The sequence below is a fragment of the Aristolochia californica genome, unplaced genomic scaffold (assembly GCF_029961685.1).
Source record: "Aristolochia californica isolate CCGP_79_NKW_82.1479 unplaced genomic scaffold, dmAriCali1.0.hap1 SCAF_16, whole genome shotgun sequence".
Taxonomy (NCBI): Eukaryota; Viridiplantae; Streptophyta; class Magnoliopsida; order Piperales; family Aristolochiaceae; genus Aristolochia; species Aristolochia californica.
The window spans coordinates 23,059,657-23,086,952 of NW_027181837.1; the positions used below are offsets into that span (position 1 = coordinate 23,059,657).

A 27,296-nucleotide genomic window follows, 5' to 3' on the forward strand; every position below is an offset into this window, starting at 1 on the left:
TATTATGCAATTATATTTTCTATGATTAATGGAATGGGCTGAAATTAAGTGATCTAATTTTGTTAAGCCCATTAAGGAATGCGCCATGGATATGGGCCAATTGAGTAGATACCATAGGAAATTATGGGAACCCTATATAAAGAGACACAACAGGGTTATGGTCCCCAATATACTAAATCACACACAATTTCCCTTCTCCCCATCCGGAAGAGAGACAAAAGTCCCATTGAGGAATAAGGTGATTTAGTTGAGGAAGACCATATCCGTTCTTATCGTTCGTCATAGAGATTCCACATCAGAAGGTGAAATTTACGAAATGGATCCAGGTATTTTGTTTTTAATCCTAATATTCTAGCATGTTATAAATTCTGGATTAGAATTTACTATTACGGATCTAACATTGTGCTCTTCTTACTTTTGTGTGAGTGGAGAAAGGGTGATGCTATTAAGAGGTCAAAGCAGGAGGGATGAGAGGAACTAATGAGACAGAGAAGAAAGAAGAAAGCATTGAGTGAAAAGAGAAGTTAGGGTAAAAGGACGCCCATCATATCACGTATTTATACTAAGCATCCCATAGTACATATGACAATAATGGCCCTAACATGGATTGGAAGAAAAGTAAGAAAAGAACAAGTAAATAAAGAAATCTATATAGAGATAACTCATTGTAATTAACTCTTTGCCAAGGGCCTTTTCACAAGGGGGTGCTAACTAGCTAGGAAGCCTACTACTAAGAGTAAGGGAGGGCATGGGGTCAGGTTTGGTGGAGAACCTGACTCGACCCTACCCAAAAAATCAGGGACAAGGATGGAAAATAAACCCCATCTGGTTTCGGGTCGGGGCGGGTTTCCCCAAATCTGACCCGTGGGGATTTATACCTATAATGCCCCTCTTGTATTTTAAAATGACATGAGGTTTAATAAACAAAGAACATAATTTTTTAACTTTAGTCAGGGTATTTAAGGAACAAAAATGTGATTTCAAAATACTTTTCATGTGGACGCGTATACCCTCTCATTTAAAAATAAAGACTAAATACTTTTCCCTCCATACGAAGGATAAAAAAATTTAATTGAGGGCATGTACAGAAGAAAAAATATTGAAGCCCTTATTTATGGGCCCGGTCAGGGATGGGGGGAATAGGGGTTGGGGATGGGGATAGGGTGGAATAGTAGGGGAATGGGGGTGGGGACAAGGTTGGCTTCCCAACCTATTGGGTTTTTTTCGGGGATACGGATTGGGTTTGGGTTCAGGTTTTAGGAAACCTATCCCCGACCCAACTCGTCCCCACCCTTAACTAAGGAGCTACCTAGGCATGCTCCTTCCAAGAAGGTGCCACATAGGAAACTTCCTCCCCTAGGTGGTGACAATTTGAAACTCTTCTAATTGTGGGTTTCCTTTTGAGGTAACTCATTAGATACTTCGTAGTAAGTCTATATGGTTGTGTCCTAGCATGTTTCTTGGATTTTAAGTCATTGTTAGATTAGACGTTTCCTAGTTTAGTAGTTATTTGTTTCTTTATGCTTGATCAAGTAATTGGAGGCCAAGTTATCCTTTTCATACTCATCTATAAGTAAAGAAGAGGGATAGAAGGAGGGCACATCCCCTATGCCTATTTATGTTTTGCTTGCTTTGCATTATTAGTTGTAGAATAGATCATCAATCTCTAATTTCACAAGAACCCTTTTTCACCTCAGCCATTTATCAAAACCCTTGGACTTTTTTATTGGTATGAATTTAGGTTATATCTGTATGTATGTATGTATGTATGTGTGTTTAAATAACTAACCGAATATGTTAGTAACTTTCTTAACGAGTTTTTCATAAAACTCATTAATCTATTGGAAAAACCTAATCCCAATCTAGTATGAAACTAGTGTTTAATAAGTCTTAATGGACACCAATTTCGTATTAGGTTTATGGTTTTGGTCTTCAACAAACATGTTGGATTTGGACCCATTGCCAACCCTTCATATAGCACCATACGTAAAGTAGACAATTCAACACAATTGTTTGTAATGAATGGAGAGGGACAATAATACAGTAACAAGAGGCGTGTCATCATGAGTGCATACAATAACTACGACCCTTAATACTCTCTTTCACCCGATTCAGCTTGGACTCATCAAAGTTCACTTTTAAGTTTTAACCATGACAAATGTGGTTTTTCCCAACGATGTGATTAGACCATTAAGTGATCGCTTGAGGAAGTTAGCCTCGTCGTAAGAATGCTTCATTTTTTACAAGGATATACCAGTAATATTTGGAAAGATGGGATAAAACAGGGAAGAAAGAAAGAGAAAGAAATGAGGAAAACGAATGCCAAGACCGAGAGAGAAAAGAGAGGCGCCCTAACCTAGAGAGAGAGAGAGAGAGAGAGAGAGAGCAGAGAAACCGAGATGGGAGAAATTTCGAGGGGAAGAAGAAGGAAAAGAATAGGACGTGAGTCCTCCATGGGTCTATTTTCTCTTTCCCTCTCTGATTTGATTTATTCGTTTTCCTTTTTGCGCCTCCTACTTGCTGATTTCTGTAAATAATTTTTTTCCCTATGTCCTTCAATCGGGTAGTTGGCTTGAGGTGTGTGGGGTAATGTATGATGAGCCACATACTGTTTAGTTCTCTGGAAAGGGGACTTCATCCTTCTTTCCTGATTTGACGTGGTCCGTATGAAGGTAAGTTTGCTAGTTAATTTTATTTATTTATTCATTTATTTATTTTGGCGCTTTTCAGTGGGAGTTTGGGATATCAGGGATTGAGAATCGAAAGTATGCGTTTATGTTATGAACCCAGGTCCTAGCTAACATGATTAAATGATCTAAGGATGGGCGCGACAAAGAATGGGTTGCATGCTGTTACTCGAGTCTCCTATATGGTTTTTTCTTCTGTAATACCTGTTAAGAGTTGTTATGTTTAGTTCTGAGATATTGAAATAAAAGGGAGCTGAGTTATCCTTCTTATCTCTTAAAATTTGGTATGATCAATTGTATGTAATCACAACGTATTTTCTATGCTGCAGGGATTTATTACTGATCATTTATTTGATTTTGTCCAGTTTAATGAGTGAAGTGTGTAAGTGTAGAATTCTTCTTGGGAGAATTGTGGGTTTTAACTTGTTTGATATAATGAATTATTGCTGCCATTCAGATATGACTTGAGACATTTCATCTATTTAGGACTTTGAAAGCATTGGAATAATGTAAATTTGCAGCTCGTTTGTCTCTTACAGTGTATGAAATTTCTTAATAAATACTTTTGTTATACAATGTACATTGAGTTATTGTTGCTTCTCAGATATTACTTGAGGTAGTTCATCTCTTTGGGTTTTAAAGATACTGAAATGAAGTAAATTGGAAGCTTGTGTTGTCTCATACTGATTATAAGATCTCCTTAGAAGATTATGATGAATTCAATTACTATATCAGGAGTACGGGTTGATTTGTAAACCCTCTCTAGTTGAATCTGTTGTAGATTATGTTTGATTGAATGAGGTTGAAAATAAAGAAAGGTTAAGTTCTTCGTTTGGTGGTCTGAGCATAAACTGGGGAAAAACCACTCTCCTTGGCTATCATATTGATCCAGCTGGGCTTCGGAATATGGCGGACTATTTGGGATGCTCTGTAGGAAATATGCCAGCTACGTATCTTGGACTCCCACTTTTTGATTCTCGGCCTTCGGCTGCACTATGGTCCCCCCTCATTGAGAAATTTGAAAAGAGGCTAGCCACTTGGAGGGGTAAACTCTTATCAACAGTGGGGCGTCTCACTCTCCTCAAGTCTTGTCTCGCGGGGCTTCCAAATTATCTGTTATCATTCATGAACTGTCCGGCCTCCGTTTGCTCCAAAATTGATGCCATCTGTCGACGATTTCTGTGGAGGGGTTCAGAAGATACCTTCAGATACCATCTAGTCAGTTAGAAGGATATTTGCATGCCCCATAATAGGGGAGGATTGGGCATCCGGCCTACAAAAGAAATAAACACAACTCTTATGCTCAAATGGATTTGGAATTTCAACAACAAGCACAATAGTTTATGGAAGAATATGGTGAAATTTTACCTTCAGTTTTCGGGTGCATGGTGGAGAGAGGGTGGCGTTGCTCGCCTCCTATCCCCGATATGGAAATCAGTTTTCAAACTCCTTCCAATATTCAGAGATGCTACCGCATTTCACACGGGCAAAGGACCCTTCTTTTCTGGTCGGATGAATGGTGTGGCCCCCGATCTCTCTCAGAGGACTTTTTAGGGCTGTATAGGGTGGCAAACAACCTCTCTTGCTCTGTGGCTGATTCATGGAGCGATCACTCGTGGAGTCTTCCATTTCGTCGGAGATTAAATGATGAGGAATCGTTGGCTTTTTGTATCTCCTTACTAAACTCAATAATACTATTATTCAGGAGCACTCAGTTGATAAGCTGGTTTGGAAGCCCAATAATAATGGCCAATTTACTATCACTTCGGCTTACTCTCATATCAGAAAGTAAGACTATAGTCCTCATGAGCACAAGGAAAATCTGGCTTGGAAGCTCTCAACGCCAAGCAAAATCAAGTTCTTCGTGTGGTCAGCCATCAAAGAGCAGATTCTTACTCCAGACAACTTTCATAGAAGAGGTTTCACTGCCCCCGATCTTTCTTATCCCCTTTGCGGTGAGTGTGAAGAGATAGTCCAGCATGTCCAATTACACTGTGGATTTTCGTGGCAAGTTTGGATGAAGATATTTCAGAAAATTGGGTTCCAATTGGGCTACATCAGGACCTCTTTGGAACCTTTGAGATGGTTCAAGGGATTCTCCTTCCTCGGCTGGCAAGTTAATTCTCTCGGCCTATTTTGTGCATGTTCCATGATGCATTTGGCTCGAGTGGAACAACCGGAGATTCAATTCTAAAGTTAGTACCCCTGACAACACGACTTCTCATGCCGTCAGCCTCATCTCGAGCTGGCTTACAAAGAAGGATTTTGCCACTCTATCAAGGGTTTCCCTTCGGGAAAATTGGAATTTGATCGCTCACATGTCTGGCCCTAGCAGAGCTCCTAGAATGGCTATCTGGGATCCTCCCCCTTGTGACTGCATAAAGCTGAATTTTGATGGTAGTGCTATTGCATGTCTTGGTCCAGCAGGAGCAGGTGGTTTATTCAGAGGTCACAATGGAGACCCCATTCTTTCTTATGCTGGTCCGGTGGGCATTGCAAATTCTAATACTGTCGAAGTTAGTGCTATGCTGTTCGGTCTCCAAATCTTCAGGGATCGTCTCCATGGCAAGTTAATCATTGAAGGCGACTCGAAGATGGTTATTAGTTGGTGTTCCAAAGATAGCCTCCCCCCTTGGCGCCACTGGCACATCATTGATAGTATTGCTAACATTGTATCTTCTTTGCATTGTAATTGGAATCTCATTCCTAGATCAGCCAACTCTTTGGCTGATAAATTGGCAAAATTCGGAACTTCCCAACAATCTCTCATTGTATGGGAAGGATTCCCTCCTTTGTAATTTACTCTTTTGAGCTTTTGTCTTAATAAAAATCAGCATTTTTTAAAAATAAAATAAAAAAATCTTCGTTTGGAGTTGTAAGTCTTTAATGACTCAATAGTCTATTGTAGATGCTGAATTTATTTTAGTTCTGAAATCAGTATACCAATATGAGATGTTAGTTGACTGGAAGAATTAGTATGTCGTATTGTAACTCTATACTTTAAAGGATGAACTTTATGAACAGCCTGAAAATAGTTTTTATCTCCTTATTGTTAATATTAGTATAATTTCAGAAGTGTTGGTGATGTTTGTGTGCTGTGAAAGGGAATTGGCAGATAAGGCAATGATGTGAAATAATCTGTGTGGATTAAAAGAAGTACCCATGATGGGACTATATGATCTATATATTCGTTTGAACCTTGTATCACCATCGAAACGAGTGTGGAAATTATCAATTTGATATATGAGAAAGATTTGGGCCTTCAATAATTGAAGCTTACTTGTGGACTTCTGAACTTGAATAAAACAGTGCCCTGTCTATAGCGGTTAGTTTGGACCTCAGCTGGAAAACCAAAGGAGGAAATCTTGTCCAAGTAAAGACAAGAAGATGTGGACCTCACCTAGGACGCAATGTGAGATGTATAAGAACCTCTTCGGGATGCCGACAGAGGGATATGCATCTGATAAGTTTGTGGAAAACATACCTAATTGGGATTAAGTGTTTGTGCCGCAATTGTAGTGAGGGAATTGTGGATCTCATTGAGAAATCAACGAGGGTATAATTGTGCCTAACAGTCTTGTGTATATTTTTGAATGATATCATTTGGAGGGTAATATAATGAGTAATTTATTGTATTAAGTGCTACTTGTTCTATTCGGCCAAATGGGATCTGGCACCCTCTGGCGGTTCTGGATGAGAAGTTGTATTTCAAACGCCTCCTCACTCCTTGTTAATGGCAAATCATGCGGGTACTTCAAAGGTACAAGGGGAATCCGCCAAGGGGACCCACTATCTCCCTTCCTCTTTACTCTTATTGTGGAATACTTTGGCGTCCATGTTCGCTGTGCCAAAGGCTCTGACTGGGTCAGTGCTATCTTTTCTGATCCCGAGAAGGAGATTTCCCTCCTGCAATTGCTGATGACACTATCTTCTTCGGCGTTGGCACAATGGACCAAATTGTGCACATAAAAGCACTTCTCAACCTGTTTGAACTCTCCTCTGGGCAAAAAGTGAGCTGGTCAAAATCCTCCATCTCTGACTTCAACGTGGACAATCAAGTCCTGCACTCAATGGCCAACTACCTGGGCTGTAAACCTACAAATCTTCCTAGCACTTATTTGGGTCTTCCACTAACTCCTAGTTTGCCATCCAAAAACAATTGGCACCTAGTTATCGAGTGTATGGAAGGGCATTTGGCCACTTGGAGAGGAAAATTTCTGTCAAAGGCGGGTAAGCTCACTCTCATCAAATCATGCCTTCACGGAATATCGAGCTACTTTCTCTCTCTATTCCATTGCCCTGTAGCAATTAAAAATCGGCTATCACTTAGTAAAATGTGATGATGCGTGTCAACCCTCCCATCTTGGTGGTCTCGGAGTCTGTGATATCGCAACAACCAACTCAGCTTACCTTCCGAAATGGATTTGGAGATTTAATTCATCTCAAAATTTGATCTAGAGGGCTTTTGTTGCCGCCAAAGCAAATAAATCGAATGGTTGATGGACTGAAGGGGGCTGTTGGTACTGCATGTCACCTGTTTGGAGGAAAATCTCGCTCTTGCTCCCTGCTTTCAGCAAGGCAGTCAAATGTTACCCAGGTAATGGCCGTACCACAAAATTCTGGACGGATTTATGGTTGGGGGACAAAATCCTTGACATTAGCTTTGGTCCTATCTCCTTATTGGCTAGAGATAAAAACGCTTCTATCTCGGACTTATGGCCTGAACATAGTAGCTGTAATCTTAACCTTCAGAGAGCCCTTACAGATTGAGAACCTCTACTGGCCTCAAATCTGCTCACTTGCCTCTCCAAAGTCAAAATCCGAGAACATATATCCTCATTTGGACCCCGTGCCCAAAAGGATCATTTTCTACGGCTTCTGCATACAACTTTCTTCACAGCCCTGACCCCTCCCAACCGCATCACCCTGTGGCGATTGCCTGGTCTTTGCCTGTCCTGCATGAAATTTTTTATCTGGTGTGCTTGCAGAGGTAAGATACTCACATTTGATTCCCTCATCAAACGGGGTACCCCTATATAGGACCTTTCCTGCCCTTTTTGTCAAAATAACCCAGAAACTGTCACCCATGTCCTCCTCTATTGCCACTTTGCACAAACAATTTGGTCCAACCTCCTAAACAAAATCGAAATTAAATATTGTGTGCCCCAAAATTTGCCTTCAATGACCTGGAAGGAATTTGCCTTCAAGGACCTCCCTGGAGACTTTGGGACATTTATTCAAATTTGTAACATAATTTCTCATCTAAATTGTACATTGACCCACACTTCAAGAGCTACCAATCATTTGGCAGACTTACAAGTTAAACGGGGATCTTCCTTCCAACAACTTGTTGTGGAGGTTGGCCCACCCCAATAGGTTGTATTTCTCTTACTAATTTATTGAATATTCACACTCTTTCCTTCAAAAAAAAGTGCTACTTGTTACTTGTCTTGAATGTAATTGTATAGAGTAGTAATTTGTGTGGGATGTATCAATGTTTTTTTTTTATAAAAGCGATAATTTATTAAAAGAAACCAGAGATCAACAACAAATTAGAGGAGGCCTCCCTTAACAACAAGGGATAGAAGTGAGGGAGGCTCCTCTCTTAGCAATACCATCAGCTAAGGAGTTAGCTGAGCAGGGAACAAGTAAGAAGTGAGGTCTAAAATGCGATGAAAACATATCAATGCCGCCCAGGGGGAGTCACAAAGGAGGAGCACCAACTGATAACAACTTGGGAATCTTCTTCAATAATGAGAGGACCATGAAGACAATCTTGAAATTTAGCAACTCCATGGTAAAGGGCGCGAGCTCAGTAGCGGTGGAGTCTCAATTTTCCATAGGACTGGCATTGGAGATCAGAATGGTATCGGCCAGATCACGGTAAGCACCGCCGAAACCAGCAAGCCTAGGATTCCCATGAGCGCTCCCATCGAAGTTGAGCTTGATAAACCTGGAAGGAGGTGGCACCCAAGGGATACAAGCAGGAGAGCAATGGTGGCCAGCCAAGTTGGCGATGCAGAGCCAATTGGTCCACAAAGAGATGCCATCGAAGTTGTTGAAGTCCTTCCTGGAGTGCAAGCAGGAAGTGGCCCTACGTCAGATTTGACACTTCCTTAATGGTCCAGTACTTCTGATTAAAGCGATGGTTGTTCCTTTGCTGCCAAAGAATCCACAGAATAGACCCAAGCAATCAGAGGTTAGAACCCTCCCCTATTTTGGGAAGCAAGGGATCCAAGAGGAGCACACAGATTTCGGGCATACAGAATTGCGTGCCAATAAGGTGCAAAATTCTGGTTCAGACACACCAGGAGAAATGGCAGTGAAGGAGAAGATGTTGCACAGTCTCATCACACTGGTTATAGAAGGGGCAAAGACTGCATGGAGTGGAGTTTCCACGTCTTTGAAGGTTTTCGTCTGTCAGAATTTTATTGTGAAGGGTGCACCATAAGAAGAAGAACTGAACTTTTGGGGGGCAGAGATCCTCCAAGTGATGGTGCTATCATGATTCGAATTGTTGCCGAGCCACCCGTGATGAGCATGTAGGTCGATGAAACGAAAAAGGACCCACTTGCGTCAGGCATCCAGAGGATCTTCTCGTGCTGGGTAGGCTGGATGAAAATATTCTGGAGATCAGAGAGAAGCTAAGAAGCCAACAATGATTCCAAATCCGATAGGCCACGTTTAAAGTGAAAATCCTAGCATCCATGGGAAGACCAAAACTCGCAGTATAGATGGGAACCAAGGGTACAAAGGAGTTGCACAGAGGCTTCCCATTGCACCAATTGTCGAACCAGAAATTAATAGTCTTCTTGTTCCCTACAAAGAAGCTGATGCTGATTTGGAAAGTGCAAAGTAGAGGGAAGTAAGATCGCCATAGGGGGGAAAGATGTAGACGCTGACCCCCATTGATCCACCATCCACCAGTCAATCTCAAATGCATAGCAACCATTGGTCACCAAATGGCATTCGGAACATGATTAAACCACCATAACCACTTTAGAAGACAAGCAATGTTCATGTTTTTGCTTAGCTGATGACCTAGCCCACCGAATTTCTTGGGCCTGCAAACCTCTACCTAGCTAACCAGATGGTATTTGAAGGTGTCGTTAGATCTCTTCCAAAGGAAACGCTTCCGCAAGCGATCGATTTGATTGCAAATAGTATGTAATATTTTTTTCACACTCTTCCTGAAATGTGGATATGCCATTGCGAAGTGGAAATTGAGACGCTGTTCTTCCCCATGAGGTATGAGAGATGGATTTTGGTAAAAAAAAAAAAAACAAATTGCATTTTTCTCAGATGAAAAATTTTGATGGCTGTAGTCCATAGAGGAGTAGTCATATTTTGGTTGATACGAGTTTACAAGCTGGGTAACTCCCTTTCTTCTGTATGTAAATTTGGGATGTGACCTAAGAGCTTTGATTGCATGGAGTGTCCTCTCAAAGATACTCAAGAACACATGCCATGGGGCAATCCAATTTTTAGAATTGACGAAAGTGCTAAAGCCAAAAAAAATAAAATCTCAACCGATCCAAAAGGATTGGATCTATAAGAGGTTCTACATTTGTGGAGATAAGTACTGGCCCAACCTTAAGGGCATGTTTTGAAACCATAGAAAATAAAAGAGGAGAGGAAGTCCATTTCCAATGTTTGGTAGTACAGATTCTTGAAGAGAAAAGAAAATATGAGAGAAACTTGCTTTCTTTCTTAGTTTTTATTTTTATTTTTGAGGGGAAATGTGTGAATATTCAATAAAAAACAAAGAAAAATATACAACCTACTTGGGAGGGCCGACTTCCACAACAAGGTGTTGGAGGGAAGATCCCCATTTAGCGTGTAAGTCTGCCAAATGATTGGCAAATCTAGGGGTGTGAGTCCATATACTATTTAGATTACAACTTGTGTTACAAATTTTGAAATAAATTCCCAATGTCTCCGGGAAGGGCGAATTCCATTTGCACACCAATCGATGGCAACCTTTGAGACCCTTTCCATGATGAGGGAATTTTCTAATGCCAAGTAATTAGTTGCATTGAAACATTGTTGAAATGGAATTTGCCTGTAATTGTAATTTTAATCCAAAATTAAGGTTTTCTTCTATATAAATATTTTGTTCTATGCAACATGATACTTCTAATGTTTTTATGGTGATCATGATACTGAGAAGTAATGAGATGGATGGTGGTTATAGAGTTATAGATAAGAAGTTGGAGATGTTTATTATCTTGTGAGAGAGCTGGAGAGGCAGAAACTATTTTTCAAGTTCTAATGTTCCAAACAATTAGAACTTGATGTTCCAAACAATTAACATAAAGGGGTTAGTTAACATTGAAGTTGAAGTTGAAGTTAAACTTCAAATTCAAGGCAATGATTTAATTCAACTTCAACTTCAAGTTCGGTGTTAGTGTAGACGAGTTCAAGTTTACTAGAAAACAGATTCCAGTGTTAGCGCCCCAAAATGAAAAATATGATGTAAACAAGAGAATGAGTAACTTTTTATATATACTTACATAAAACATATATCTAAACAGATAATTAACCAAAATAAACATGGTTACTAAACTAATAAGTGATTTAATGTAGTATTAAAATATATTAATATACTAATTAATGAAACAGGGTTTTACCAATCTATAGAATTTGGGTACTTCTGCCTCAAACATGGATCAAAATGCATATTCGGATCAAATCATTTCTCTCTACAATAATATATGGACAAAATTGTTGTTACTCACCAATTTAGTGCAAAATGACTTAGAAAGCCATAAAACAAAGGAGCTTGTGGTTACTTAGAGAAGACCTCTCTCATTGTAACTGGAAAAATTCAATACCTTTACATTACATATTACATGGAAGACTTAGACTAACAGTGATCACCCATGTTTTACAAGTAATTGAAGATTAATAAGAGATATTAATAAGAGATTAACAAGCTTAGTAGGTGTTGGGGCCAAACCCAACAAAGCCAATGGCACCATCGAAGGAGATCTATATCCCTTCCTGTTGTATGTTCCCTACTATGGAAAGCTCTGAACAGAGGGGGCGAATGCAAAGCAGAATGTCTCCACCTCGTCCATCGGAATCAGGAAATTCCTCGCCGACAACGTTAGTATCGGACCCCCCGAGAAGTAGAAAGACATCGTCGGGACTCGGACCGATTCGAATCTGAACAGATCGTAACATGTATCGAAGATGGAAATGTCGGTGGCGTGTGGCAACCCAGCTGTTTATGCCAGGAAGGCGTCCCGCAGCACCGTGTACGCCGTCGCCGGGAACCTCGTCACCACCATGCCAATGTCCATCACGACCCTGCCTTCGTCGAGCTCTGTCAGCCGGAACACATCTTCGGGTATTGGAACCTAGGCACCTCCCACTCTGAAGACGACGAAGGGAGAAGAAGCCGAAGGAAGTGCGAAGACGAGAGGAAGAGGAGAGCGGGATATAAAAAAAATTTTGGGGGAGGAAGGCCAAGAGGGAGAAGAGAGGGCGAGAGAGAAAACAAAATTTCATCAGGGGAGGAAAGACGCATCCCGAATGATCGCTTCAAGTGGATGATTCGCAATTTTGGGCCGAATCCTGATTCCATGATTTTAAAAATTTTGGGCTTTTAAAAAAAAACGATTTTAGCCTAAGACGATTACCTACGTTTTTCAGATGACACTGGCGTTGGTGCACCACTAACAACTTCATTGAATGAACTACATAATACGGGTGAACTTCATTGCAACTTTAATGTTGACTAACCCCCCCAAATGTAAGATGGCCCAAAGGTCTTTGGTGCCAAAACTAAATGAAGCACGCGAGTTCGAATCCCCGCTAGTGCAAAATTTATTTTATGAACAATTAGCAACAAGGATAAAGTAGCCTTAGAGCAATTGTATCGTGTGCCGTACAATTTTGAAATTGCTAACGTGCGCCGAAAACCAAAATGCGAGAGACCCCCCCCCCCCCCCCCCATGGTCATCATCCCCACGGCTGGCAACCAGACCACTCCCAACGGCCACCGCAACTACTTCCGACACCGATAGAAGACGGGACGAAGCTGCGACAAGAAGAAACGGAAGATATGTCTCTCCACGGCGAGGAAGAAAATCCAACAGACGATCGGATCCATCCAACCACCACTCCGGCGAGCTTTTAGAGGCTCTGACGGATGACCGCAAAGCCTGCTAGACGACGGTCTCTCGACGAAAAAAGCGAAACAATCTTTTCCGCTTCAGCTACGGAAAATGCAAAGTTACCGTTGAGAGAGTCGTCTGAAAAATTGGTCCAGTGATCTGCATCTCTTCAGCCGACGGATCAAAACTTTCCTTCATCAGCGTCCCAGTAGAAGCAATCCGTAAATTCAAGCTTCAATTCCAGAGAGCGACCACAAAAACAGAGAAATCTCGTGAACTTTGGTCACAAGACTCGATCTTCCTCTTCTCGATGACTACCTTCCGTGGTCGCCAGGAATGTCGGGTCACTTATAGAAGAGGAACTTCCGTTTTGGCCAGATTGTTCATCCCCGAGGCCACAAACTTGGGATTTGGCTAGAAAGAGCTAGCCGATGCGCTCTAATGCCTCTCCCCGACTCTAGATCCAGCAGAAGCGCCAATCCTCCCCGGTGATGCCAAAGAAAGATTCCTAAATCCCAACCCCCCCCCCCCCCCCCAACAACACCCCTGCTCCCACAGCAACATCCGAAATCATCCAAACCTTCTCCATGATGGGCACAGAATTTTGACGCGCTCCATTCTCGTCCAAACATCCCCTGGCGTCATCAAATCCAGCATTCTTCACTGTCTGATTGACGAACTTCACCTCCCTTACACTCCCAAAATCTCCTATCTCAGTCCCCAAACTTGGCTATTTCATTTCAGAACCCAGCAGAAGTCTTCTGCGATTCTTGCCCTCATACCCCACAACACCTCAGACATCATCAGGGTCTCAAAGTGGCTCCCCTCGGCAACCTCCAGCCAGTACGGCCAATGGATATCTGTTATAGGGCTTCCTGCCGAGCTATGGCAGAACGTGGTTTTCTCGAGAGTCGTGTCTGAGTTTGGCTCCATCATTGCTTTGGACCCACTCATAGAGCACTGACACCGTCTGGATGAGTCCTGGATCCTCATCAATCCTCTTCACCCATGTGAAGGGCAATATTTCAGATGTATTATGGTGGATAAAGTGCGGTACTGGATTCGTATCAGTATTGCTGAGATGGATGATTTTAGAATTGTGGTCCCTGAAATCATCAAGCCTCGGGAAACCACACTGCCAGTCAATGCTTTGGGAATAGCACCTCTGGACTCTACCCCCCCACAAGCGGATTCGATCCCCCCCAGACAACTTTATAGCTGGCACGGGACCTATTCTCGCTGACCCCCTCCCGGCTTTCCCTCCCATTTATTCAACACATCACTCACCCACCCAGTCCCCCACAAAAAATACCTCAGGCCCAGACAAAACCTACTCAAAGCTTTCAATTGACATCCCCCCCCCGAAAATTACCTCCGACGCAGAGTCTGGAACTAGCAAGCGTGCTCCCCATGGTCACAGGCAAAACATTCATTTCTCCTCCTCCCGTTGTCACCTACTAGCGTCGAGCTAGAGGCCAGCTGAGACAACTTCTATAGGGAGGACCCAGTGCCACCACTCGATACCCCCGCAACCCAGAGATGAGAGATTTCATCCTTCCAGAGCCGGATGAAAGAGCTCAAAAGTTTGTGGCTGCTCTCTAGTCAGAACAACACAAATCCGACCCATAAACCTGAGCCCAGATAGTGGAACTTGCCAAGGTGATGGGCACCGTCTTCATGAAGCCTCTCCCGTGACATAATTACCTATTTGAGAAGTCAAAGAAGAAGAAAAATGACCAATGATTATTCTCTCCTGGAATGTTTGTGGAATTGGGTTCTTGCGTCATCGCGCCTCCATTCAGGACCTCCTTGCCTCTACCAAGGCAAATTTTGTTGTTCTCTAAGAAACCAATGCGGCTTCTCTTCCCCTTGGATATATCCGAGAGTTGTGGCACCTGAAGGAGCCTGGCTAGGCTTCAGTGGATATAGTGGGATCGGTTGGCGGCATCCTACTGATGTGGGACACCAGTATTATTGAGGTGCTTGATCGTTGTTGTGGCTCTTACTCCCTTGGCAACAAGCTGCGAGACAAAAGTTCGGGGAACATTTGGTGCCTAGTTGGTGTCTGCTGCCCTACTCGACACCACGAGCGCCACATCTTTTGGGATGATCTATTGAGGACTTGTTAGATGTGGTCTATTCCTCTGATGCTTTGCGGGTGACTTCAATGTTACTTGCTTCTACCATGAGAAATCCCCACCGTCCTGGAGAATCACAACCTCCATGAGGCTTTTTGTTGATTTATTGGCAACTGGGACCTGGATGAGATTACCCTATCTGGGAAGACCTTCACTTGGTCAAATGGCAGACAACCCCTTGTCCTCTCCAAGCTGGACCGATTCTTAGCCAGCAATGATTGGCTTTAGCTCTACGGTAATGTCTCTGCCAAAGTGCTCAAACGAGTCGTCTCTGATCATTGGTTGATTATGGCTGAAGCCCATTTTGCCCCCCACCTCCCCCGCCCCCCCTTTTAGATTCAATAATAATTGGATAGCGGACCTCTCTTTTGATCTCTCTCTCCAATCCTTTTGGGAGAATATGATTGTTGCTGGCCCGAGCGGGTGGACCTTCCCAATCAAGCTGAAGATGTTGAAGCTGTTATTGCGGTCCTGGGCCTCCGATAAGAAGGCATTTCCTCAACTGTGAGAGCCAATGCCCTTGCTCAGATAGCCGCTCTCGACTCTAAGGAGGAGTCTAGAGGTCTCTCTTCTCCGAAAGTTTCTCAGAAGTATGCCCTTCAAGGGCAGTTGTAGTCCTTCGCCCACAGCGAGCTAGTGCACTAGAAGCAACGTGCAAGATTCAAATGGCTTTCCAATGGGGATGCTAATACTAAATTCTTCCATGCAGTTGCATCTGCACGAAGAAGGGCCAACCGCATCACCATGCTCAACGTCAACGATGGGACCACCTTGGACCGAACCCTTATTTCTGACTCACTGGTGAATTTTTTTGCAGATTTATATTTTGATCACCAGCCAGTCCACACTTCTTCCAAAGGGTTAACCTCCAGGTTATTCCATCAGCTGCAGCTAGCCTCATCGAGCTCCGCTTCTCCAGCCGGGAAATTGAAATTGCTGCCTTTTGTCTTCCTCTGGATCGCACTCCAGGCCTGGATGGATTCAAAAAAGAATTTTATCGCCGTTGTTGGCCCTTCATCAGAGACAACATTTCCGGCACGGCCCGCTTCTTTTATTAACATGGCGTCAGATATAGGAGCATTGGAGCCTCTTTCATTGCCTTCATCCCTAAAAAAGATGGGGAGGGGCAGAGCTCCCATCCGACTTCCAGCCGATTAGTCTCACCACCAGTGCATTTAGGGTGATTGCGTGCCTCCTTGCTAGTCAACTTAGGGCAATGCTCCCTATTGCCATTCACCATGGCCAAAGTGTTTTTATTAAGGGAAGAAACATTCTTGATTCAGCCATGGCATGTCATGAACTTAGTCATCATTTCAAGGTTCTCAAGCTTCCCAGATTCATCCTCAAGCTAGATTTCAGAAAAGCATTTGACAGAGTTAACTGAAAGTTTTTGGACACCCTCCTTGGGAAGATGGGATTCGGGGAAAATGGTGCTTCTGGATCTAAAGTTGCATCTCCTCTACAAGCTACTCCGTCCTTCTCAACGGAACAGTTTGTGGGTATTTTAAGGGAACCAGGGGAATCAGACAAGGAGACCCCCTCTCCCCCTTGCTCTTCAACGTGGTAGCAGAATATCTATCCTCCTTGATCTACTCAGCCAAGAGCATGGGATGGCTCCTCCCTACGACAGATTGCACAACCTTTTGATATGCCGATCCTCCAGTTTGCATATGATATTATTTGCTTCGGGGTTGGTATTATGGATCGGATCAGATCAGAAAACTGCGTACTGTTTTGGGATTATTTGAATTGGCTTCAGGCCATAACATAAATTGGAAAAAATCCACTCTTCTTGGCTACCGCATTGATCCAGTTAGGCTTGGGGATATGGCGGACTACTTGGGATGCTCTGCGGGAAATATGCCAGCTACATATATTGGGCTCCTACTTTTTGATTCTCGGCCTTCAGCGTCACTATGGTCCCCCCTCATTCAGAAATTTGAAAAGAGGCTAGCCACTTGGAGGGGCAAGCTCTTATCTACAGCGGAGCGTCTCACTCTCCTCAAGTCTTGTCTGGTAGGGCTACCAAATTAATTGTTATTATTCATGCACTATCCGGCCTCTGTATGCTCCAAAATTGATGCCATCCGTCGGCAATTTCTCTGGAGAGGATCAAAAGACACCTTCAGATACCATTTGGATAGTTGGAAGGATATTTGCATGCCTCATAATAGGGGAGGATTAGGCATCCGGCCTACGAGGGAAATGAGCAAAGCTCTTATGCTCAAATTGATTTGAAACTTCAACAACAAGCATAACAGTTTATTGTGGAATATGGTTAAATTCTACCTTCAGTTTTCGGGTGCCTGGTGGAGAGAGGGTGGCGCCGCTCGCCTTCTATCCTTGATATGGAAATCAATTTCAAGCTCCTTCCAGTATTCATAGATGCTACCTTATTTCACACAGGCAATGAAAGGACCCTACTCTTCTAGTCGGATGAATGGTGTGGTCCTCTGATTCCTCTTGGAGGACTTCCCAGGGCTGCATAGTGTGGCTAGAGACCTTTCTTGCTCTGTGGTTGATTCATGGAGAGATCAGTCGTGGGGTCTCCCGTTCTGTCGGGGACTAAATGATGTGGAATCGTTGGCTTTTTGCTCACTCCTTACTAGACTCAACAATTCTATTATCAGGGAGCATTCAGTTGATAAGCTGATTTGGAAGCCCAACGTCAATGGCCGATTCACTATTACTTCTACTTACTCTCATATCAAAAAGCAAGACTACAATATACATGAGCACAAGGTAAATCTAGCTTGGAAACTCTCGACACCAAGCAAAATCAAAATTTTCGTGTGGTCGACCATCAAAGAACAAATTTTTACTTCTGACAACCTTCATAGAAGAGGCTTCACTGCCCTTGATCTTTCTTGTCCCCTTTGTGGTGAGTTCGATGAGACAGTCCAACATGCCCTCTTACATTGGATTTTCATGGCAAGTTTGGATGAAGATTTTTTCAGAAGATTGGGCTCTAAGTGGGGCTACATCAGGACCTCTTCGGCACCTTTGAGATGGTTAGAGGGATTCACCTTTCTCGCTTGGGCAAGTTAATACTTTCGGCCTGCCTTGCGCATGTTTCATGGTGCATTTGGCTCGAGCGAAATAACCGGAGTTCAACTCAAAAACTTGTACCCCGGACAACACGACTTCTCATGCCATTGGCCTCATCTCGAGCTGGCTTCATACAAGAAAGGAATTTGCCGCTCTATCGGGTGTTTCCATTCGGGAAAATTGGAGCTTGATCGCCCACATGTTTGGCCCATGCAGAACTCCGAGTATGGCCATCTGGGATCATTCCCCTTGCGATTGCATTAAACTCAATTTTGATGGTAGTGCTATTGATTGTCCTGGATCGGATGGAGCAGGCGGTGTTTTCAGAGGTCACAATGGAGACCCTATTCTTTCTTATGCTAGTCTGGTGGGCATTGCCGATTCTAATATTGCTGAAGTTAGTGCTATTCTATTCGGCCTCCAAATCTTCAAGGATCGTCTCCATGGCAAGTTAATCGTTGAAGGTGACTCAAAGACTGTTATTAGTTGGTGTTCCAAAGACAACTCCTCCCTTGGTGCCACTGGCCCATCACTGATAAATTGGAATCTCATTCCTAGATCAGCCAACTCTTTGGCTGATAAATTGACAAAATTCGGAACTTCCCAGCAATTTCTCATTGTTTGGGAAGGCTTCCCTCCTTTGTAAATTGCTCTTTTGAGCTTTTGTCTTAATAAAAAACAGCATCATTTTAAAAAAAAATGTTCCAAACAATTAGTCCTCAAGAATTTCAGGTGCAATTATTCAATGTCTGTTTGTGGCTGTTGGACAAAACTGGCTTTGATTCTTTATTGTATTTAATCGTGTGCAAAAAAGGATGTGGTTTTGTAAGCTGATCAATATCTACCTTGAATGTTGATATACCAATTATTCACATCCTTTCTCTGATTTATGTTGATCTTGATAAGTTAAGTTGTACAAACCGGTATAAATTGTAACTACGGCCTTGTTGTCATTAGATGATGGATCTTAAAGGCTTATTGTCTACTTTGGCAGGATTGGGTTGACTTAATTGGATGAACTTGCCATTGTCTGAAGTCAACTATGGCTTCAAGTATGCTGGGAGAGCGGAGGTATTGATGCATGTTTCTGATCTAAATTTTACTCTTTTCTGTCAAGTTGCTTAACATTTTTGTTTGTGTGGAACCTATTCCCATTACTCTAACCTTTAACTTTGTGTCTTTTGCTTGTTTATTTATTTTCCCTGGAATATTGATGCATTGATGCTGGTAATATCACTTGACACACACACACACACACACATTATTTCTCACTCTTTCTCTATTAGTAGTTGTGTTACTCTCTACATGGTCTGTTAGTAATGTTCATACAGCTAATGTGCCTAACTCTGCTTTACTAGTTCACTAGCTATACTTTGTTGGCCACTATTGGCCTAATAACCAGTAGCTGTAAATATATGTGATTCACATGCTGTCAAATTGTGAATGATGTCTCAGTTAAGAGTTTCTATATACCATGACAAAATGCTACTTGTTGTCAAAGGTATTGTCTCGTTATCTGTTTGTATTAGGTGGGTGTCTGCTAGAAGAGGAGGTATGACTGTCAAACGGAAAGTTGCTGTTCCAAAACCAGTTAATTTACCTAGTCAAAGGTAGTATATTTTCTATGAGCTCTTTACAATGAGGTTGATTTACTTTGTATTCTTATAAATTTGTCCTTGTTTCCTGGTATTTCAAGGTTGGAGAACCAAGGCTTGGACCCTAATGTGGAAATCGTTCCAAAGTAAGTCTAGTATCTCTTTTATAAAATCAGATGCTAAAGCTATTATCGACTGCATTTAGATTTATTTTTATTAAGGCTTTTGCATAACATTTCTAGTTGGATTTGTTAGGGGCACACTTAGCTGGGGAAGTCGTACATCTTCTTCATCTGTAAATGCATGGGGTTCATTGGTGCTGTCATCTCCCAGCGCTGATGGAAGTGGTGGTTCACCTGGTCGCCTCAATGCTCGTCCTTCTTCTGGTGGCAGCGGCACTCGACCATCAACTGCTGGCAGTGATAGATCTACTGAACCTTCTTCTAGTGCATGGGGTCCTAGTTCACGGCCGTCATCTGCATCTGGCTTGTTGGCATCAAGTCAATCATCTGTGGCGTCTTTGCGCCCTCGAAGTGCAGAAACTAGACCTGGCAGTTCTCAGCGTTCTCGATTTGCAGAATTAGTAGGTGAAAATTCTGTCACATGGGGTGGATTTACAACTTCAGAGGGATTGGTAAGGCTCCCTGTGACAGTTTAAATTTCCTTAACAAGGACCAATCCTTTCGTCTTGTGCAGACTCCCATTTGTCTTCTGCTGCTTCTAGTTTTAATTAACTCTGATCCCATCTGCTGAATCTTTAATCTAATTATTGTACTCCCTAGGGATCTGCATCCTCCAAGCCTAGTAGCTTCACTCTAAGCTCTGGGGATTTTCCTACGCTTGGGTCTGAAAAAAGCTCTGAAACAAATGTGCGCCAAGGTATCTAATGTCTTGTATTTTTCTTGCAAACTTATTTGGAGGAAGACCTTAACTTGCAGAGTGTGTTTGATTTTACTGCTTCCAACACAATGGGAGGGAGGTCTGAAGTGCTGTATTATGCAAGCAAAGACCTGTGTGTTTTGCTATTTTGAGAAAATAAAAAAGAACACCATTTCAACAAAAGAAAAAAGAAAAATCAAACATGTTTAACATTGCATGTTTTAAGCAATTCTGCCTTATGTTTCTGTGTTTCTGTTTCATCTTACATAAAGAGATTAGTGTGTGGGTTGTTTTTAAAATTGGATTAAAAAAGGCACTGTTTGTTGTTCTACCATTGTTGAAGAGCATCCCTCAGGATATGTGCATGATGTCTTGTGCTGTGAAATTAGGGGTGTCAATTTTATCCGATTACCTGATTTTTTATCTGCCCTTTATTGAACGGAACAGAAACAGAACATAAAATCTTACCCGTATATGCAATCGGGTAATTTACCCATTCACCATTTATGAAACGGAACAAAATCAGATAAAACTTATACTATACCTGTTTACTCGTTTGTCGATTTACTTAGGGTATTATTGTAGTTTCCTAATATATCTTTGTAGGGGGACCTTGTTATGTATGTTGTTGTCTTCAGACATTATAAATATGTTTTTTATTTTTTTAAATTTCTAAAAATTATATATATTTTTATTAATTTTTAATTATTTTTTTATTTTACCCATGTACCCCTTTACTCGGTTGTTAACCGGTGTAAATAGATGGAACCTGGATGCCTGAAAAATTAATTGGACATAACGGATAAGGAATACAGGAATGGTTCATTTAAAAAATAACTACATATGGGAATGGTAATCGGAATGGTTATAGAAAGCCTTATTGTGGAATGATTAATTTCTACTCTTTTAGCAAAATAATTTGTCAAATTACCATTTTATGCTCCATTTTAATCTTCATAGAAATGATTTATCTTCTTACTTCATCATAACATTTTTTACCCCACGATATTTATCCTGAACCATGTTTAGACTTGTGGCCATTATTACTTACACATCTTTTGTTTACATGAACTGTTCATGGTAGCACTGGTAGTTTTTGAGCACTTTATTTTTCTTGAATTTAGATAACTCCCCTTATACAATGTAGATGTTCAAGCCAGTAGAACCAATGTCTATTAATTCGAGTTTTATTGATGGGGCTTGAGGAAAGTGAGACACCCTTTTTCTTCAGAAGACTTTCATCCTATTTATGTTCCTTTTAAAGGAAGAGGTTTGTCTGCACTGTTACATGGCATTACAAATCAGTTGATTTTTTTTGGATGCAGTTTCATGTGAGAATGACAGCTTGTCTTGCTTGTATGATTCATTTTTCTTGTGTTGTCTAAAAAATTATGGAGATTATGTCGTATGGCGAGTTTACTTAATTTTGACTTCTATACTAGGTCACAGTTCCCATGGGCGGCCTTCTTCATCTTCTGGTGCGGCTGTTATTGAGGAGAGATCAGAAACTTCTTCATGTGGTGAGTGCATTTACTGCACATACTCTATATTTCTTGTTAAGGACGTTGTTTTGAAGTTGTAAATGATCCGTCATCTTGTAATAATCAAATTTGCTGTGTTTTCCAGATGATGGTTCCATGAATTCAAGGGAAAAGGGAGATGTAAGCACTTGGAAAAGGGGGGATGCTGTTCTCTACCATGGAGGACCTCCACCACACATTGAAAAGTGGCAGAGAGATAATCAGCATGGACCTTCTTATCACAATACTAATGTTCCTCCCCACCATTTTGAACCTTGGCATGGTGCTCCTATTCGGAACCATCCTGATGGAGTATGGTATAGAGGTGGAGCTCCATCTGGCCCGTATGGACCAACTACCCCTCCTGGTGCATATGGATTTGAACCACCACCATATGGTTACTATCATCCTCAGCCTCATGTACCCGGTCATTCAGTTCCAAACTCCCTGTCAGCTCCACGACCAGGGGCTGGGCCAGGTGGTTTTCACTCTGAAAATGGAGATACTTATCGACATCTTCCTGATTCATATGTTGTTCCTGGTCCTCCTGTAATACCAGTTAGGTATCCTGGAGCCCTACCTCCCTATGATGGCTATTATGGTTCCCCCTGTATGAACTATCACAATTCGTGTGAACAAGGTGCACCTTCTGCTATGGGGATGGCAAGTGGTCCTGGACCTTGTGTTTATAATCAATGTACAAACCAGAATGCCCATCCTGATTTGGGTAATTTCCATATAAGCTCAGGTGGATATGGTCCTCTTTCTGGAACAGCAAAAGAGCCAACTGAATCTGGTTGTGCTCATGATCCTATGGACCATATGGACCATGGGCCATATAAAGTTCGTTTAAAGCAGCCTGAGAGCTGGGGGGATTCTGAAGCTGTGGAGAAGAGGGAGCATGCAACAGTGTCGCCTCCTGTTGAAGGAGGGGGCAGCCCAGTGAGTTCGTCAGTGAGGAAGAAGGACCTGAAAGAGGAATATGGAAATACTTGTTCAACAGATTATCCTCAAACATCATTTACTGAAGTAGCTCCGGTTGAACCTATCAACAACCAAGGGGAACAAAATACTTCTATTATTACTCCGGACTTACTAGACAGGACGATCAAGACCAAATCGGTTGAGGATGATTTGGTAAAGAAACAAGAGACAACATTTAGTTCAGCAGAAGGTACTCAGAAGTTTCCATCAATAAAGAAAAATCCCTCCCTGATTGATAAGATTGAAGGTTTGAACTCCAAAGCTCGTAGTTCTGATGGCAGATATGAGTCAAAGCGATTTGGATCTGCTAATTTGAAGATTGAAAATTCTACTAACAAGGCTAACTTCACTACTGAATTAGTCTCTCCTGGGGATTCAGCAGGAACAGATCCCTTTCCTATTCCATCTGATGAAGTGCTAGCAGGTTGTCCTGGAGGAGAGGATAGGAGCTGTCATGGATTAGCTGTTGCTGGTGGTGGGTCAATGCCAGGAAAACTTTCTTCTGTCAAAGGCGCAGAAAAGAGTTATTCTCAATTTCAGAGAAGAGTGCATTGGGTGCAAAGCAGAGCTGATCGTAGTGGTAAAGCCAAGCCCAGTATTCATGAGAGCGAGGAATGGAGAAAAAAATCTCCTCTCATGTCAGAGACGTCACTTACAACTAACACTATTGATGCTTCTTCTTCCCATTGGGTTCTTGGGAAGCAAGAATTAGGCAATCCAGGAAAAGTTGGAGAGGATTACAGTGCAACTGATTATGAAACACAGGTTTGTTTCTTTGCTAGTTTATCTCTTCATCCCATGGTTCTGTGACTTACCAAGTTGACTCGTGTATCACCAAATTGTCTTGGTTTTCCAAGAGGTCAGATCAGTTCAGGGGTGAGGAGCTCGTCTTGAGCATTACTCTTGGTAGAGTCAATGTGATCTGTCAGAGTTGGTAGACCCAGGTTATAACTCAGATTACAAGTTTGACTCTGGGTTAACTTAGTTCTTTCTGACTTTTTTTGGGCCCTGTGTCTGCCTTTGGGTTTGGTGTGAACTGAAATGGATTGGCCTTACTGGGCTGGATTTTCAAGATGCCAATCTGTTTCCTGATATTGGGTCACAGAACCATATTTCAAACAGGGAGGCCTTACTTTCTGAGTTATTTGATATATTCTTGACGGGTGTTTTGTTCTTTTCTTTTCTCTAGCGTTCAAATATGAAGGAAATAGCTACTCAGCGGGCGAAACAGCTTCAGAAGGAGGAAGAAGAACGTACTAGGGAGCAGAAAGCCAAAGCTATGGTAAAGTTGGAGGAGTTGAACAGAAGAACAGCTGAAAATTCAGATATTAAGTTAGAGACAGACAGGGTTCAGCATAAGCTGGATGGAACCCAGGCCCCTCTGATGCAAATGGCTAGTGTTGAAGCTTCTGAGACTTGTGACACAGTTTCCAGCATGTGTGTTGTATCTCAGCCAAGCAAAAAAGCCATGGATAAGCCTGGGGTGTCGATTGACTTCTTAACAAAAAAGCCCACAGAAGCTCCAGTAAATGCTTTGCTTAATCCAGTGCAACTTAGTATCTCATCTGTGCCATTGAGTCCAGATGTCGATACCACAGAGTCTGCCTTGCCGAGAAGTCCTTTACAGTCCCATGATAATGTGTCATCGAAGCAGAAGCAGATAGGCTATAGAAGAAAGCAGAGTGATTCTCGGGAGAAGAATCAAGATAACAAATCTATCACTTCTGGTGTTACCAAAGATCATTCAACTGCATCAGGTGAGGCTAACTCAATGAGTACTAACACCATGGAAGATACTTCTGTACAACACAAGAAGAAACACAGCAGGAACAGTAAGAATAAACACAAGTTAGAGGATGGGTCTTCTGATACTGGTATTTTGCCAGTGGCTGCAGTGGAGGGTATTCCTGTGAAACAGCCTGCTGAAAGTGGAAAGCTGAAGTCTGCACTTCCTGTTCCAATTGAAATTACTGCAGATATGGTTAAAGTGAATTTGGGAGGTCCAAATTCTCCTAGTGGTGTAGCACAATCGATGGAGGAAACCCATGGAAATAGAGGGAACCATCAATGGAAACCTCATCCTAACCGGAGGATGCCTAGAAGCACTCAAGCCTTTAGGCCTATGGATAAGTTTCATGGAAGTGAGTCTGTTGTGTGGGCACCTGTGAAGTCGACAAGTAAGCAGGAGACATCTGAGGAAGCCAATTTGGTGGAAAGTCATAAACAGTTCTCAGGGATTAGTGCTGACGGAGTTTCCAATAATTTAAAGAGCAGGAGGGCAGACATGGAGAGATATGTCCCAAATCCTGTTGCAAAGGAACTCACTCAGCAAAGCAACTTCCAACAACCTCCTCAGTCAGTCATTTTTCCACAGGCCAAATCTGATGAGACAGCTAAGAGTGGTGGGTCAGATGTCTCAGGGAGAGTACATACTACTGAAACTAAGAATGGGGAGAGCAAGAATAATAAGCATGCCAAGGCACACACATCGTGGCGGCAAAGGAGCTTGATTGATTCCTCTGTGACTGTGCAGAATTCCCATGATGGATCTGCTTCCTCTACTGACATGGTCAAGCCAATTCAGAAGTTCAATGATCAAACCCGTCCATTAAAATCAGATGGCTATTCACCAAAGGAGCAGGGACAATCTGATAATTGGAATGCTGGAAAAACTACATCAGCTGAACCAGTCACCATACATGGTGTGAAGGACCATGGAACACCCAACAGAGGAAAGCAGCAGCAATCTAAATGGAATCAGGGTGGTGCTGGACATTTTCAAAGCACATCTAGGGATGCCAACAAGGCTTCAGATAGTGTAGTGGCAAATAAAAGCAGTTCACAGACTACATTTGAATTAAGTGAATCTGATGAAAAAGATTTTTTGAGATCTGACAACCAGGTCATTGGGGAACGTGGCTTGTCCCATTGGCAACCCAAAGCACAAACTACTCATCAGAGCCGACAGGGAACTCAAGCCAATGAAGGTCAAAAGATTGTTGACCAAGTTGTTAGAACTGTTGAGAAGGATAATGGCCCTCAGAGTCAGTCTCATCATCCTACTAAACCAGATGTTAGAAGACCCACTGCTACTGAGATTGCAGGTTCACAGTTTGAAAAAGAGAGAAAAGGGAAGGTTACCGATTCATTCAAGGAAGATGTGATCAATTTTGTTCAGCTGGGTCCTGAGAATGCAGATCTTCATAATGAGCTGCCACAGGTTTCTTCAGGGACACGCAGACATGGGCTGCATCATGGCCACTTTAACAGAGGGCATAATGGTGCACCATATGAGGGTGGGGGTCGTGGGAGCCCTTGGCGTGAAAGCGACAGGCATCGGATACCTTCACAAGGAGATCGGAGGAAGCACAACAGTTTACACTATGAGTACCTACCACAAGGCAAATGATTCAATTCATCATATTTCAGCTGCATCAGATGAGTCTGTGGAAGAAAAAGCTAGTCATTTGGGCTCAAGATACACTGAGCATGGTCAAAATTATTCCAGGCGTGGAGGTCACTTTCCTGGCCGGAATAGGAATGGGTCTTCAGCTGGATTACCTTCTTGCTATGGCTCTGGAGAATGAAGAACGTGAGTTTGTGAATCTCGTGTAATAAACTGTTGTTAGAAGGCACTGATGTGGCGCAAAAAAGTTCTGCCTGAACGTATGTTCTTAAAATTGCAGAGAAATCTGAAAGAAGTATTAGTTTCTAACTATCATTGTGTTTACTTATTTCAAGCTAAGGTTGTAAACATGTTCTGATCTAATTTGCGTGTTCTGATCATTAGGCATTTTGAGTTTGGGTTTTCAGATTGACTGTGGAGGCGTGCATGAAGAAGGGTCTGAGGTATGCCAGTGCGTCTTGACTCCAAATTTTACAATGTGTTTTTTCCCCTAAAACTGTTTGTGTTTTGAATCCGTGGGTGGCTTCTAATTCAGAAAAGTTGGTGTCCTCTTAATTCACCATGTGTTTCTATAGGAACTGGTGAAAGTCTCAAAGTAGAGTGATCTTGTTCTCACATTTGTCAAGAATGTATTTTGCCAGTTCTTTTACTAATCCTCCAAACAGAGACTGAAATGCAATTTGCGGCCACAATTTAGGGGCACATTATCTGGTAAAAACATCGGAGAAGAAGAGAGTCAATGTTATGTGGTATTATTGTACAAAAATATCTTTTTAGAACCAGGGGCACTCAATAGCTGTTTTGATCTCAGCTGCAGTCTTCTGGTAAAGTATGCAATCTTCTGCTCCTATGGTTGGGAAAAATAATTCAATTTTGGCCGACCAAGTAAAATGATTTCCAATGGGTCTGCCAATATGG

General features: G+C 42.2%; 1 protein-coding gene across 4 annotated transcripts; it reads left to right on the forward strand.

Moving 5' to 3' along the window:
- The first annotated feature begins 2,316 nt into the window (after positions 1-2,316).
- LOC137952873 (protein MODIFIER OF SNC1 1-like) lies at positions 2,317-26,470 on the forward strand. Of its 4 annotated transcripts, none has more exons than XM_068799969.1 (11): positions 2,317-2,442; positions 2,568-2,672; positions 2,791-2,872; positions 18,989-19,065; positions 19,496-19,604; positions 19,691-19,735; positions 19,845-20,223; positions 20,372-20,468; positions 21,911-21,988; positions 22,095-23,737; positions 24,162-26,470. In XM_068799969.1, exons 5-11 carry the CDS (start codon positions 19,549-19,551, stop codon positions 26,379-26,381), a joined length of 4,518 nt encoding a protein of 1,505 aa, XP_068656070.1. In that variant the 5' UTR covers positions 2,317-2,442; positions 2,568-2,672; positions 2,791-2,872; positions 18,989-19,065; positions 19,496-19,548; the 3' UTR covers positions 26,382-26,470. The 4 variants fall into 4 exon arrangements, with proteins under 4 accessions (XP_068656070.1, XP_068656067.1, XP_068656069.1 ...); XM_068799966.1 differs by having other exon boundaries at positions 19,524-19,604; XM_068799968.1 differs by lacking the exon at positions 2,791-2,872 and having other exon boundaries at positions 2,317-2,457; positions 19,524-19,604.
- Positions 26,471-27,296: the final 826 nt, after the last annotated feature.